This window comes from Lepidochelys kempii, chromosome 8 (assembly GCF_965140265.1).
Source record: "Lepidochelys kempii isolate rLepKem1 chromosome 8, rLepKem1.hap2, whole genome shotgun sequence".
NCBI lineage: Eukaryota > Metazoa > Chordata > Testudines > Cheloniidae > Lepidochelys > Lepidochelys kempii.
Genome location: NC_133263.1, coordinates 31,466,910 through 31,480,707, shown reverse-complemented (window position 1 = coordinate 31,480,707; position 13,798 = coordinate 31,466,910). Strand labels below are relative to the sequence as shown.

Below are 13,798 nucleotides of genomic sequence, written 5' to 3'. Positions count from 1 at the left end.
AGGAAGCGATAAAGGGCCACCATTCACAACTCATTTCTCAGACTTTGAGAAAAAGGAAGAAAGTTCACAATTGTAAATTTCTGAATTCACTTAAAACCAGAAAATGGGATTTTCAGGCATTGTCAAAATCAGAAGGAAAACCAACTTACGTCCCAGTCATACAAAATGCTTCCTCCCAGGTGTAGCACTTACTGCCATGAGCAGTCTCATTGCAGCCAGTGTCATGGTAGCAAGTACTATGCCTGGGAGGAATAATTTGTAGAATTGGGTCCTTCATTTGAAACAAAGTCTTTAATACAACCTGCATCCCAAAATGCTTTCCAGAATTAGGGTCCATTCCTGCAAATACAGGAGTAACTGGAGCCTGCTCACTGAAATAAAGTTTCTCATATGCATAAGTGTTTTCAAGATTAGCCCTTAAAACAATACACAGTTACAAGCTTAGATCACATTCCCTGTTCTGGAGCAGTATAAAGGAGATAGAATGCTCCCTGGGGAATTACCCCAGTGCAGGAGTGTTCTCCAACCAGCATGGGGCAGAATAAGTGGCTATGGAAAGCAGACAACTTCAGCAGTGTTTCTGCGTTCCAGACAAGCCCCTCACCAAACCATGATTTGGAATGCACAAAGGCAGCAAAAAGCCACCTTTGTGCTCCCCTAACCTGAGCTTTACCAACTCTGGACCTGATCCAGAGTCCATTGAAGTCAATGGAAAGCCTCCTATCTTCTGTAACTAAGACTGAGCATTAACTCTTTGGACATGTAAAATCAAATGCTGTTCTCTCATGTTATCCCAGGTATGTTCAAACACAAAGTTTAAGGAGCTCTCTGTAAACATCCACAAAACCACTACATTCTCCTCTTTCAAATCTTGCCTCAAACGCTCCTCTGCCATGATGCCTATAAAACACTCAACAATGGCTAGGCAGCTGCAACCGCTGCTGATTATGATCTTAATCCTCTGTGACCTTGTGCCCCAGTCTGTTTGTTGGGTTAACCTGGAGTCTCCTGTCTTGTATTTAATTTACATGCTTTTTGAGACAAGGGCAGCGTTTTCATTGTAGCATGGAGGCAACTGCCACAATGGCGTCCCATTCCAGGTGAGCCCTGAGACGACCATTTATTGCCAATAATGTTAATAATGAAGAGAAGAAAGTTAACAGATCATGTACAAAGTTACAGATGTGCCATTTCAGCCTAGAGGAGATGTGTTAGCTATAACAATGCTGAATGTCTAGTAGCTGGAAGCAGGACACCCTTGTTCCATACTCCTTGGCTTTGAACATATTGCACCATACTAGTCCAAGATAGCTGCAGTTTGAAAGCGCAGTCTCAAGCTCATCTGTTTTCCAAAGCTTTTGTTGGACAAGGTGATTGCGGGGAACTTGTTCAGCTTCTTTTTCAAGGAAGGACAGGAGTGGTGTACTTTTTTTTTTTTTTTACAATGTGTGCAGAGATTGTATGATGGGGCCTTTTCATAAATTTCTCAAGAAGAATAAATCAGCATATAAATAAGGGGCCAGGTGTGCTGGCCATAGTAAGGGGCAGCCTAGATCTGTACCATGCAAGGTGGAGCAGCTCAGGACAGAGGCTGCAATTCTGCCTGGCCCTGATGGCTTTGTCTTGATTAGGACACAAATACAGCTAATACATTCTAGCTAAAATCTCTAGACAAGGCCGTGCAGACTTCAACATATGCTAAGTTGCTTTGGGACTGAAGCATGGGCTTAAAGCTAAGCTTGTGCATAAGTGCTTTGCCGAATTTAATCCTTAAACCACTCTTAGATTTAACCAAGTGTGTAACAATCTTTCTCTCTCCATTCACAGTTAAAGTATAAGGACTGTGAAAAAGTCGTCAGAAAACACAGCATAAGTGGACAAAGGTTTTTGGTAAGTGCGACAATAAAGTTCTATAGTCACAATATAAATGTTATTTGGCTTCCCCTTGCATTTGCAATTAAGGACGTTCCTTGTGTTCTTTGTTCCTCTACACAGTTGCTTACGTATTAAGGCCCAGATATTCAAAAAGGCATTTAGGCACTTAACTCTTATGGGAATCAATGGGAGTAAGATGACTACATACGCTCAAGGATCTGCGCTTCAGATCCACATCCTGGTTTTACACCAAAGATCCTGGTTTTAAAACATGGACACTGAACACCAGGACCCCCATGGCTGCATTTAGCTTGAATACATTTTACATGATTTTTTAAATGGAAAGTGAAGGTTCACAACAGCAATATTTGCTTATGTTTCTTTTTGGTCATTTTTAGGAAATGCTTGTTTTTCATGCATTAGCAATAACCTACAGCTTGTCAGATTTCCCCACCTACCTTTGAAGAGCAGTGCAACCCACTTGCCTATAAAAGCTAACTCTCTGCTGGAGACTATTTATTCCAAGGGTTGCCATTTTAAGCCCCTATGGATAAAAAATGATTGTTTTCTGAAACTGTATGTAGAATCAATGGTATTTAAAATCACCACAACTAACAGGCCAGATTCACCAGGGGTATAATTCAGTGTGGCTGCACTGAAATTAATGGACATTCTTTGATTTACCCCTGCAGTTCATCTGGCCCAACAAACCCATATTTCTCATTTGTACAGCTGCCATTATCTGGTCTTAATTTCACATCAATTGACAGCATGTACGTTGACATTTTAATTTGGATAAAAACATCATAATTATCTTTAAAACTCAGCTTGGAAATAATCCTAAAACACAATCTGCCCTTGTCTTTGACGGAAAAGAGCACAGGACTCACAAAGTTCAGTGGGTCTTTGCAAGTAAACTTTGAAGCAGAGCCTAATTTTGTCCTTTGAATGTTTGCATATTCACATGCACAGATCTTGCTAGTAATCAGGATTCAGTTCCCAGTTTTTAGCCAAGAGAAACAGAGTTTTATCCATGTACTGTGACTGCCCTCATGTAAAAGAGAGTGGCATTAGAGAGTTATGCCTTTTCCTCAAGCAACATAATCTATGTAGATCTCTCCACTTTTGAAAATCTGATACCATCATAAACATAAGAATTATCTGGATGAGATCTGAACCTCTCTAGAAATGGCAGAATCCTAATGGGTCAGTCATTAAACAAGGGGGCTGTTCTCAGTCTCTTAAGTGCATATATTATTTCAAATTTCAGAGATAGACAGTCCAGATCTGGTGGTAGGATCTGTCTCTTATTAAAAACCTTGTTGCAGAAAAAAAAATTACACTCTATGTGGGGTATTGAACATTAGTACAAGATTGGTGTTCTAGGGAAACGTACCTTAAATTATGTATATTAGAGGCCCCAGCGTGATAATTGTCACACGAAGACTTAATGACAGCCCCGCAACAAGGAGTTTATAATCTAGGCAGACAAGACAGACAAAGGATGGGAAAGGAAACTAAGGCACAGAGAAGGGAAATGACTTACCCAAAGTAGGTCAGTGATAGAGCCAGGAATAGAACTGCTGTCTCCTGAAACTCACTCAGTGCCTTATACATTGTACCACACAGAGATTTATTAGTCTAATAATTACGCACTGTCATTAACTGGAATTACAGAGCCCTGTAAATCAGTGTGAGGATGTATATACATGTACACAGAGTAATAAACTGACTACAGTTAGAGCTAGTTGAAAAACAAGGGAAGTAATTTCACAATTTTTCACTCTGAAAATTTTTTCTTTTCCCCCCTTCCATAATTAAAATTTTCCAAAATTCTAATTATGGAAGCTCTGTAATTAGTCAAGAAGGGGGAAATTTCACACAAATTTCATTACAGTTCTTCCCAGCTTCTCGGTTTTGTTGTTGTTGCTTGTTTGTTTGAAATGTCAAGTTTTGAAAATCCATCAAATTTTTGCAATTCAAAACATTTCTGCTAAAAATGAAAGAGTGCTCAACAGGGTACCACCTTCTGCTGGATAGAAGGAAAACTGCTGTACTGTACATTATAGGTCTTATATTGCCAACAACTAACAGATTATTTTCCAGCTCAAGTACTAGGATTAGATTTAAGCAGGAAACATTTTTCTCATCCTGTGAAAATTTTCAAGATTTCAAAAATGTTTCGTGTGCTTCATCAAAACAAAGCTGAGACCTTTCAAACTCTTTTTTTTTTTGTATAATGAAAAACACCCACCCAGAATAGGCAATAGCCTGATGGTTAGGGCATTTACCTGCAATGTGGAAGACCCAGGGATTGTCTACACGATGCATTAGTGCACACCGGCTTCAGTGTAAATTCTAATGCATACCAGCATGTTGTGCACTAACTGTCAATGTGGAGCCTGCTGGCATTCACTAGTGCACACTGATGTAATCTGGGACTATGTCAATGCACATGAGGGAACTTTTAGTGCAGAACACACTGGTGCACTCTAGAATTTACACCCCAGCTGGTGTGCACTAACACACCATGTAGATGAGCCCCTAGGCTTAAATTCCTGCTCTGAATCATTTCCCTGTTCGGGGGTGGATGTCTCTCAGTCTCTCCTGCTGAAGCTATTGCATTTTGTATATATAACTCCATAATCCAGTGGTTAGAGTAATTTATATAGAATCCAAATGTTTTATAATGTCAGATAAGGATAAGTCTGTAAATTAAGAAACATGACTCTGGATCTGTCGAGTAACATGGTATCATTTTTCCACCGCCGGGTTCTTTGTGTGGCTACGTGAGTGAACGTGAAACCTACAGACATTCACTGTTAGTATTGTCTGTTCCTCCAAACATAATTTGGCAGCTTCTCGTGACTGGTTTGATATGGAAAGACAGCTGCTATAAAGAGCATCTGGAATGCCAGGCACTCACTTGGGCTTTGGGAGACACACGTTCAAGCCCCTGCTGTGAATCAGAACTAGTCATCCCGTACTGACCCGGAGAAGATTTGCGATGAATGAAAAACCTTTTCCTTGTAAAAGTCCCAATCAGCTCTAGTAGACACCTGTGTTTAAGAAAAGGAGGATCTGAGTTCTAGCCCTGCTGTCACTGCGAAGTCCTCAGTGATCATGGAGTGCAGCATAGTGCCATTTGTGAAATACCCATGTGGCCAGGGAACTTTGACTCTTGCCTTGTGTACCAAGTGCTTATAATACATAACCAGTTTAGAGTGTTTTTCTGCAGAAATGGCCTAGCAGATTCAGTGGTTGATCTCTACTAGGCAGGCTAGTAGCTGCTGCTTCCTCATTTCTCCCAATATAATTTTTGTTTGTTTTTAACTTCTTGCCTACTTGGCCATTGCATACTAGAAAACATTCTGCTTACTACAGATTCAAAGCATAAGTGTAACTATGGGGAAGATGTGACAAGGAAAACTCCAGCCTGCAGGGCAATGTGTAAGAAATCAATTGCTTCTCTTTAGGGTAATTGTCTTTCTACATCTTACAAAAGTCATTAGAAACTGCCAGATTATGTTTGGATAGCCAGATACTGTTCAGAATGAATGTTTGTGGGTTTCATGTTCACTCACAAAGGCATACAAGCAACCTGACAATGAAAAATGGCACCATCCCACTCAACAAATCCACTCCCTAGTTTGAGTAAGGATTGCTACTCTGACTACCTGCATGGAAAAGTCCTACAGAATATATTAGGGATTAAATCAATAGGATTCTTTAGAAATGAAAACTCTGTAGACTTTAATGGAGAGACATGTTCTTCCTACAGAATTTTTAAACCAAGCTACTGAATTTAAGAGACAATCACATTCCTATAATAGAATTCTAAGGGTTGGTTTAAATGTATTATTAAATTTTATGATTCTATAGGATGTTTCCCTTAGAGAAATATATATTTTACCATATTTCACTAATGTTAGTTCTCCAGAGCCAAGGACACCTCTGGGGACAGCAGCTTGATTCTGCTCTAGGCTGAACATTCTTCAATAGAGTTGTTCACCAAGTTTAATTAGAGACGACCACTTATTGCGATATGTGAGCCAGGAAGATCCCAGACTGACTTTCAGGTTCCAAGAGGAGTTTGGAAAGCTGGCAGTTAGAAAAACCAAACATTTTTACTTTCAAAACTGATCAGATATGGCCTGAAGCTGACACCCATATATGGAATCCCCCAATGCCATTTTAAAGTTGTTTACCGTGTCCTTTTAAAAGCACATATAACATGCAGATCTTTCACTTCCCTCATATTGAGCCAGATTATGCCATTGAGACACTGGGCCCTGTTGGAGGTAATGTGGAACTGCACCTGATGAGTGGGATGGGCACTTCGGGAAGATGCAACTGCTTCTCCTGGTGCAGGAGGGCAGCTTCTTGGGGGACAGGAAGACATTGCCCCCCACGCTACCCCCTTTGGCACAATTTAGGGGAGGGAGCTGTTTCTATGACAGTCGCTGGTCCTTGCACAAGATGTGCAAAGGAGCACACACATTTGAGCTAGGCCAGGGACAAGCTAGCCCTTTAACTGTAAGTATATGAACAAAATCCACCAGCCCATTTCCCTTTAAAAAATTAAAAATCAGCTAGTTTTGTGCAAAACATTATGAGTTTTTACCTTAAGCCCCTGCATATGTTAAAGTTTCCTTGTGTAACCCACACTGCACTGTCCCTTGTCTTTATTACATTATGTTCAATGGCGCCCTTAGGACTGTGCTAAGCATGTTGTCATGTCAGGTAACAAATATATCTGTGTAAAACCGTCATTGAAAAACCATAGTGCAAAACTTGCCTGGTTTCAGAGTGTGTTGCCAGCATAAGACTCCTGACCCAGTCAATAAAACCTAGCCCGCATTTCATGGCTTCATATTGACGCTGTGTGAAGTTCACAGTTTCACATGATTTTGCAGTGCAGCTTGGAGAAAGCGGGTGATTTCAAAGGAGTGCAGTTTGGAGTTTTTGAGTTGATTCCAACCCAGGCTCATTGCAGAACATAATGTAAATGTGAACGTAATGTAAATCAGAGAACTCTTGAGAGCCAAAATGACAGAGTATTGCCCACTTCTGCCTCCCACAACCATGAACAGCTCTTTTCATTTAAACACACACACACACACTGCTTTTGAAATGGCAATTGTTTAAAAAAAAAAAGTTGGGAAAAATAACCCACCTTTTTCTGTAGGGCTCTCCGTGAGAAGCAGAGAGTTCATGTATTGCCAGCAGAAGTGTTATGGCTATGGGTGGAGACATCAGTAGACTATGAACTGTGTTTGGAATTCATGTCTGTCATCAGGGTTATAACTCAAGGGGAGGCGGATCCCCACTTTCTATTTGAATTGGTACATAGAGATGGGATGTATTATCTCAAAGGATATTTCACTTCTCTGGTACCATGGACACCAGAGATTTATTAACCAGTGGGCTAGATGCATCCAGCCCTAGGGCAACACTGAGTGAGGATCAAGATCTAACAAAGCAGAGAGAGAGAGAGAGAGGAAGGCAGAAGAACTAATAAACAGAATTTTTTCATTAAAATGTGTGTCCATCTTTGTTCTGATTTAAGCTGGTTGTACATTTCCCTAGGGACCATGGGATGAGCTTTTGAGTCACTTGGTTATAGTTTGAAATGCAATCTTGTATATGCTTGAAATTTTGCCTGTTTGCTCAGTATAATTCCAGTAACTATGACAAGCTACAGGGAAAAGGCTGTTGAAGGAAAGGTTTTTATACATTGCCCCTAGGTGCAGCAGGTCAACATTTTAAATCTCAGCCCACGGTAACACAGAGGGTCAACCAAGCAGCACAGCATAAGCAGAGACCCAATTACAGCACAATACGGCATGGCACCTAAGCACAAACCTAAGTTTAAGCATATCTTGTAGTGCCATTGACTTCACATTAGTGCTTAAAATTAGGCACATGCTTAATATTTTGTTGAATCAAATCCTAAATGCTGAACAGTGGTTTAGGTTTGTACCTGTTCTTCGTTAGCTTTCTACTTATCTTGCAGTCCTGTTAATTATAATGTTTTGACACATAAATAATATTAAAGCTTCCTTATCTCCCAAGCTGTTACATGGACAATTTTGTAACATATACCATGTGTGTTTCTGTTGCAGAACATGTCTGAAAACGATATTCAGAAATTTCCCAAACTGAGTGTGCCGTAAGTAAATGCAAACCAAATCTCATATTTCAAAATGGATGATACAGTGAATGGGTTGGAGATATAACTCCTGGACAAGCACAGGGCAAGTGGATGGCGAGGACTCTAAAACATTGATCTAGAGACCTGCTGTTTGTGTTGTCTCAGGAAAGGAAAGGACACATTCCTAGAAAAAAAAACAAGTGAGGAAAACATGGTGTGTGTCATTATTGTGTGGAAAATAACCAGATACAGATTAAAAAACCCACTGGGGAAATATTCAGAAATCTTTGTAATTGGCCTCACCTTGCTCCCATTCAAGTTAATGACAGAACTCATTATTGACTTCAATGGAAGCAGTCAGGCCAATGCTGAGTGCTTTTGACAGTACCACCTGCTGAGTATGATTTCATTGCTCAGTTGAATAGAGGACTTTCATCCTGAAGGAAAACATATGAAATATGTCAAATTGAACACTACATCTAATCTAGTTTCTTTTTAAATGTTTTTCATCATGCCCCATCATGTCTAGATACCTATTAAAGATAAATCAGACTGAAGTATGGGACTTAAGACTGGAATAACTTTCCTGTGCAGCTGTGGGCAGATGATTGGAAGGCATTTGAACCAATATTTTCCATCCATCATTGCAAGTTATTGATTACAATTATATTTGCATTAAATTAACACTGAATAGCACTGAGATCTGCTGTTTGCAAGACTTCACCATGAAAGATAAAAGTTTCTTTGCCTGCTCTGTAACATACTCCTCCTTATTTTGGTCTTGTGAAATAAAGTTTTCAGTTATTTGATGATCTCTCCCTTTCTTGTGCTCTGCTGATCCCCTAGGCTTGCATTCTTCTTGTTTTTGTTTTTTTAATTACTTATGCTTTATATTTTAGGGCTTTGGGATTATTCTGTTTCAAATGCATTATCATAATATTGGTCACTAAGAGTGACTTGAAAAAATAATGGAGATATATACAAACAGATATATTAGTGTCTTATGTGAGTAATATACATAGATAACCTAAATATAGGAGTTATTGCCAGATCCCCCTAAACTTTATTGATTTTGAAAAGATAAATTATGTCCATTGCATTTTCTTTGTCCACTTTACCTGTGGTAGAAAGTGAGCAAACTTGTCTAGTATGATCACTTGCTGCTTTTCACTAAGGACTTGAATCTGGCAAGCGTGTAAAAAGAGTTGTGAACACCAGAGCTCAAGCTCAGAGAAGTGAGTAAAGTAGATGATAAAAATGCTTGAAAATAATAAATCCCAACAAAAACTGTAGAATTAACAAGATTCATATTAGAAGGAGTGAAAGCAACGGAATAAGGACAACAGACTTCAAAAAAAGCAGACTAAAACTCGGGGAAATGACAGTTGAGGTCCCATTGGAAGAAAATCTCAGGATGGAAGGAGATTGGGAAAGCTAGGAGTTTCTCAAAGAAACAACATTAAAGGCACAACAGCAAATGATCCTGATGCAAAGGAAAAAAAAGGAAGAACAGTAAAAGGCCAATATGGCTGCATCAAGAGCTCTTTAGTGATCTACAAATCAAAAAGGAATCCAAAAAGTGGAAACTTGAAAAAATTACTAAGAATGAGTAGAAAAAAATAGCACAAAGCAGGTAGGCACAAACTCAAGCTAAGGCACAAAATAAATTACATCTGGCAAGAGACATAAAAGGCAATAAGTAGAGATTCTTTCAATAGATTAGGAGCAAGAGAAGGATGAAGGAAAGTGCAAGTCTGCTACTTAGCATGGAAAGAGAGCTAATAATGGACCATACCAAGAAGGCTTACGTGTTTAATACCTATTTTGCTTCAGTCTTCACTAAAAAGTTAAATTGTGACAAAAAGCATAACACAATTAATATTAACGGGGTAGAAAACAAATTAAAGAATATTTAGATGAGATAGATGTTTCAAGTCAGCAGGGCCTGATGAAAAGCTCCTTTGAGTACTTAAGGAACTAGCTGAAGCAATTTCGGAATCATTAGTCATTATCTTTGAGAACTCCTAGAGGACAGATGTCCAGAGGACTGGAGAAGAGCAAACATAGTAGCTATCTTTAAAGCTATCTTTATCTTTAAAAATGGGAACAAAGAAGACCCACAGAATTATACACCAGTCAGCCTAACGGATACCTGGAAAGATACTGGAAAAATTATTAAATAATCAATTTGTAAGCACTTAGAGGATAACTGGGTGATAAGCAATAGCCAATGTGAATTTGTCAAGAAAAAATCATGCCGAACAAACCTAATTTCTTTCTTTGACAGAATTACTGGTCTAGAGGAGAGGGGGATGCAGTTGATTAGATATATCTTGATTTTTAGGTGGGACTGTGTCAAAATCCTTACTAACATTCTCAAACTAGGGAAATGTGGTTTAGATGAAACTGCTATAAAGTGTGTGCACAACTAGCCAAAAAACCATATTCACACTGTTGTTATCAATGATTCACTGTCAGACTGAGAGGTCCTATCTAGAGATTCCCACAGGGGTCAGTCCTGTATCCAGTACTATTCAATGCTTTCATTATGAGTTGGATAATGGAGCTTTACTCCACAGCTAATGGAGTATACTTATACAATTTGCTGATGACTCCAAGCTGGGAAGGATTGCAAGCATGTCTGAGGACAGGATTAGAAATTGAAAGGACCTTGATAGATTGGAGAATTGGTAAAAGCCAACAAGATGAAATTTAACATAGAAGTGCAAAGTACTACACTTAGAAAGGAAAAAAATCAAATGCACAGATACAAAAATGGGAAATAACTGCCTAGGTAGAAATACTGCAGAAAGTATCTAAGGGAATATAGTGGAGCAAAATTGAATATGAGCTAAAAATGTGATACAGTTGCAAAAGAAGGCAAATATCATTTGGGATGTATTAACAGGAGTGTTGTATGTAAAACATGGAAGGTGATTGTTCTGATGTACTTGGCACTGGGGAGGCTCCATCTGGGGGGTATTGTGTCCAATTTTGGGTACCCCATTTTAAGAAAGATGTGGACAAATTGGAGAGAGTTTAGAAAAGAGCAACAAAAATGATAAAAGGTTTAGAAAATCTGATCTCTGCAGAGATCAGATTTATTTATTTAAATCTTATTTATTTATTTAAATAAGCTGGGCATGTTTAGTCTTCAGTAAAGAAGATAGCGGTGACCTGATAATCTTCAAATACGTTAAGGGCTGTTATAAAGAGGACAGTGATCAATTGTTCTCTATATCCCTGAAAGTAGGATAAGAAGTAATCAGCTCAATCTACAGCAAAAAAGGAGATTTAGGTTAGATATCAAGAAAATTGTTCTAACTGGAAGGATAGGTAAATACCGAATATCTAACTAAGGGAAGTTATGGAATCCCTGCCTCAGAATGGGAGGATGGACTGGATGACCTCTCAAGGTCCCTTCCAGACCTACATTTCTATTATTCAGCCATAATGCTCTCCATTGCTTTCTTTCACTCTAACTTCATTGCTTTGTTGTCTGTTTAGATTACAAATCCCTCGTGGCCTTGCCTTCTTACCGGTTTGTAAAAATGCCTAGTAGACTATGCAAACAATAAAAATTAAAAATAATCCCATAGTTCCTCTTTCCCCTCCCTGCCACACACTCTAAATCTCCATCTTGCAACGACACAATACGCTCTAGTCATTTTAATACCAAAGCGGATCTTGTAGGTTATAATCAACTCTGATTCCAATCCCATAGGCTGGCCTGAGTAGCATCTCAAATGGTGTGAAATCTTTTCTGGCTTTTAAAACAAAGGAGATCAAAAGCAATTACTTCTGGTCTATCTATGCCTCTCTACCATTGTTACTTATATGCCCCTCATTAATGGGATATCTGATTGCCTCACAATCTTTGATGTTTGTATTCTAACAGCATGCCTCTGATGTAGGGCAGTGCTATTGTCCCCATTTTACAGACAGGGAACTGAAGCACAGAGAGTCTAAGGCACTTGCCCAAGGTCACACAGGAAGTACAGGGCAGAGCAGGGAACTGAACATGTGTCTTCCTAGTTCCAGGCCAGTGCCCTAACCAGCAGAGCAACCTCCCCCCACTCTGACCTGCTATTTAAAGGCAAATGCCCCACTGATCAGTGTCAGTGAAAGGACACATTAGCACCAATGGGAGACGGCTCAAAGCAGCATGTGATCCATTCAGCCAAGGAAAGACAGGTAGAAATTAATTCCATTCTAAGGATGTTTTGACCCTAAGAAATTAGGCAGTTACTCCCATTCTAGAGGAAGGTATGATTTAGTATTTCCTATTTCTTCAATCCTCATCTCAAGGAGCAAGGGGAGTAAGACCACAATGAAATGTAAGTATCAGACTAAGATTTCTGTATCAAATACAGTGTTATGCAGGTGACCTATGTAATCCACCATGTATTTAGAGTCTGAGAGAGGACTTTTTTACATATTACAAATGCTGCCATTTATAACGCAGCAGTTTGACCTCAAGAGAGACAAAATAAGAGACTGCAGGGCAGCAGGGGCCTAACTCTCCTCTGGATTATTCAGATTCACCTCTCATCCTACTCATAGATCCCTTACTGTACATGTCCTCTGCTTTCTCATCAGTTCCCCCCAGGGGAAGCAGTGCCCTGTATACTGTATATCCACATGACCAGAGGAATGGGATAATGGGCTACACAGAAAGCCTCATAGAATCAGAGAAATTTAGGGCTAGATAAGATCTCAAGAGGTCATCTAGTCCAACCCTCTGCACTGAGACGAGACTAGGTTCACCTAGACAGATGTTTGACCAACCTGTTCTTAAAATCCTCCAGTGACAGGCTTCCCATGGCAACATATTCCAGTACTTACCTATTCTTAAAATTATAAAGGTTTTCCTAATATTAAAACCATCTTCCTTGTTGCAGATCGAGGGTAGGACAGGAAGTAATTGGCTCAAACATGGAGAACAATCATCCTCATCCTGTCTATACATATTTGAAGACTGTTCTCATGTGTTATATCATAGAATCATAGAACTGGAAGGGACCTCAAGAGGTCAACTAGTCCAGTCCCCTGCACTTGTGGCATGACTAATTATCTAGATAATCCCTGACAGGTGTTTGTCTAACCTGCTCTTAAAAATCTCCAATGATGGAGATTCCGCAACCTCCCTAGTCAATTTATTCCAGGGCTTAACCACCCTGACAGGAATTTTTTTCCAACCTAAACCTCTCTTGCTGCAATTTAAGCCCATTCCTTCTTGTCCTATCCTCAGAGGTTAAGAAAAACAAATTTTCTTCCTCCTCCTTGTAACAACCTTTTACATACTTGAAAACTGTTATTTCCCCTCTCAGTCTTCTCTTTTCCAGACTAAACAAAACCAGTTTTTTCAATCTTCCCTCATAGGTCATGTTTTCTAGACCTTTAATCATTTTTTTCATCCTTCTCTGGACTCTCTCCAATTTGTCCTTTGTGAAATGTGGTGCCCAGAACTGGACACAATACTCCAGCTCAGGCCTAATCAGCGCAGAATAGAGTGGAAGAATTACTTCTCGTGTTCTTGCTTACAACACTCCTGCTAATACATGCCAGAATAATGTTTGCTTTTTTTGCAACAGCATTACACTGTTGTCTCATATTTAGCTTGTGGTCCACTATGACTCCCAGATCCCTTTCTGCAGTGCTCCTTTCTAGGCAGTCATTTCCCATTTTGTCTGTGTGCAACTGATTGTTCCTTCCTAAATGAAATACTTTGCATTTGTCCTTATTGAATTTCATCCTATTTACTTCATA

The 13,798-nt window shown here is 39.4% G+C and overlaps 1 protein-coding gene and 1 long non-coding RNA gene across 2 annotated transcripts in view; both read left to right on the top strand.

Annotated features, from left to right (window-relative positions):
* LCP2 (lymphocyte cytosolic protein 2) overlaps positions 1-13,798 on the top strand; it is a 51,643-nt gene that overhangs the window by 3,210 nt on the left and 34,635 nt on the right. The window contains exons 2-3 of the mRNA XM_073355965.1: positions 1,828-1,890; positions 8,001-8,047. Coding sequence (XP_073212066.1) covers positions 1,828-1,890; positions 8,001-8,047 — 110 coding nt within the window. The remainder of the gene's footprint in view (positions 1-1,827; positions 1,891-8,000; positions 8,048-13,798) is intronic.
* Positions 8,056-8,836, top strand: LOC140915746 (uncharacterized). Its single transcript, XR_012160269.1, has 2 exons — positions 8,056-8,229; positions 8,559-8,836. It is a non-coding gene; the product is annotated as an uncharacterized lncRNA (long non-coding RNA).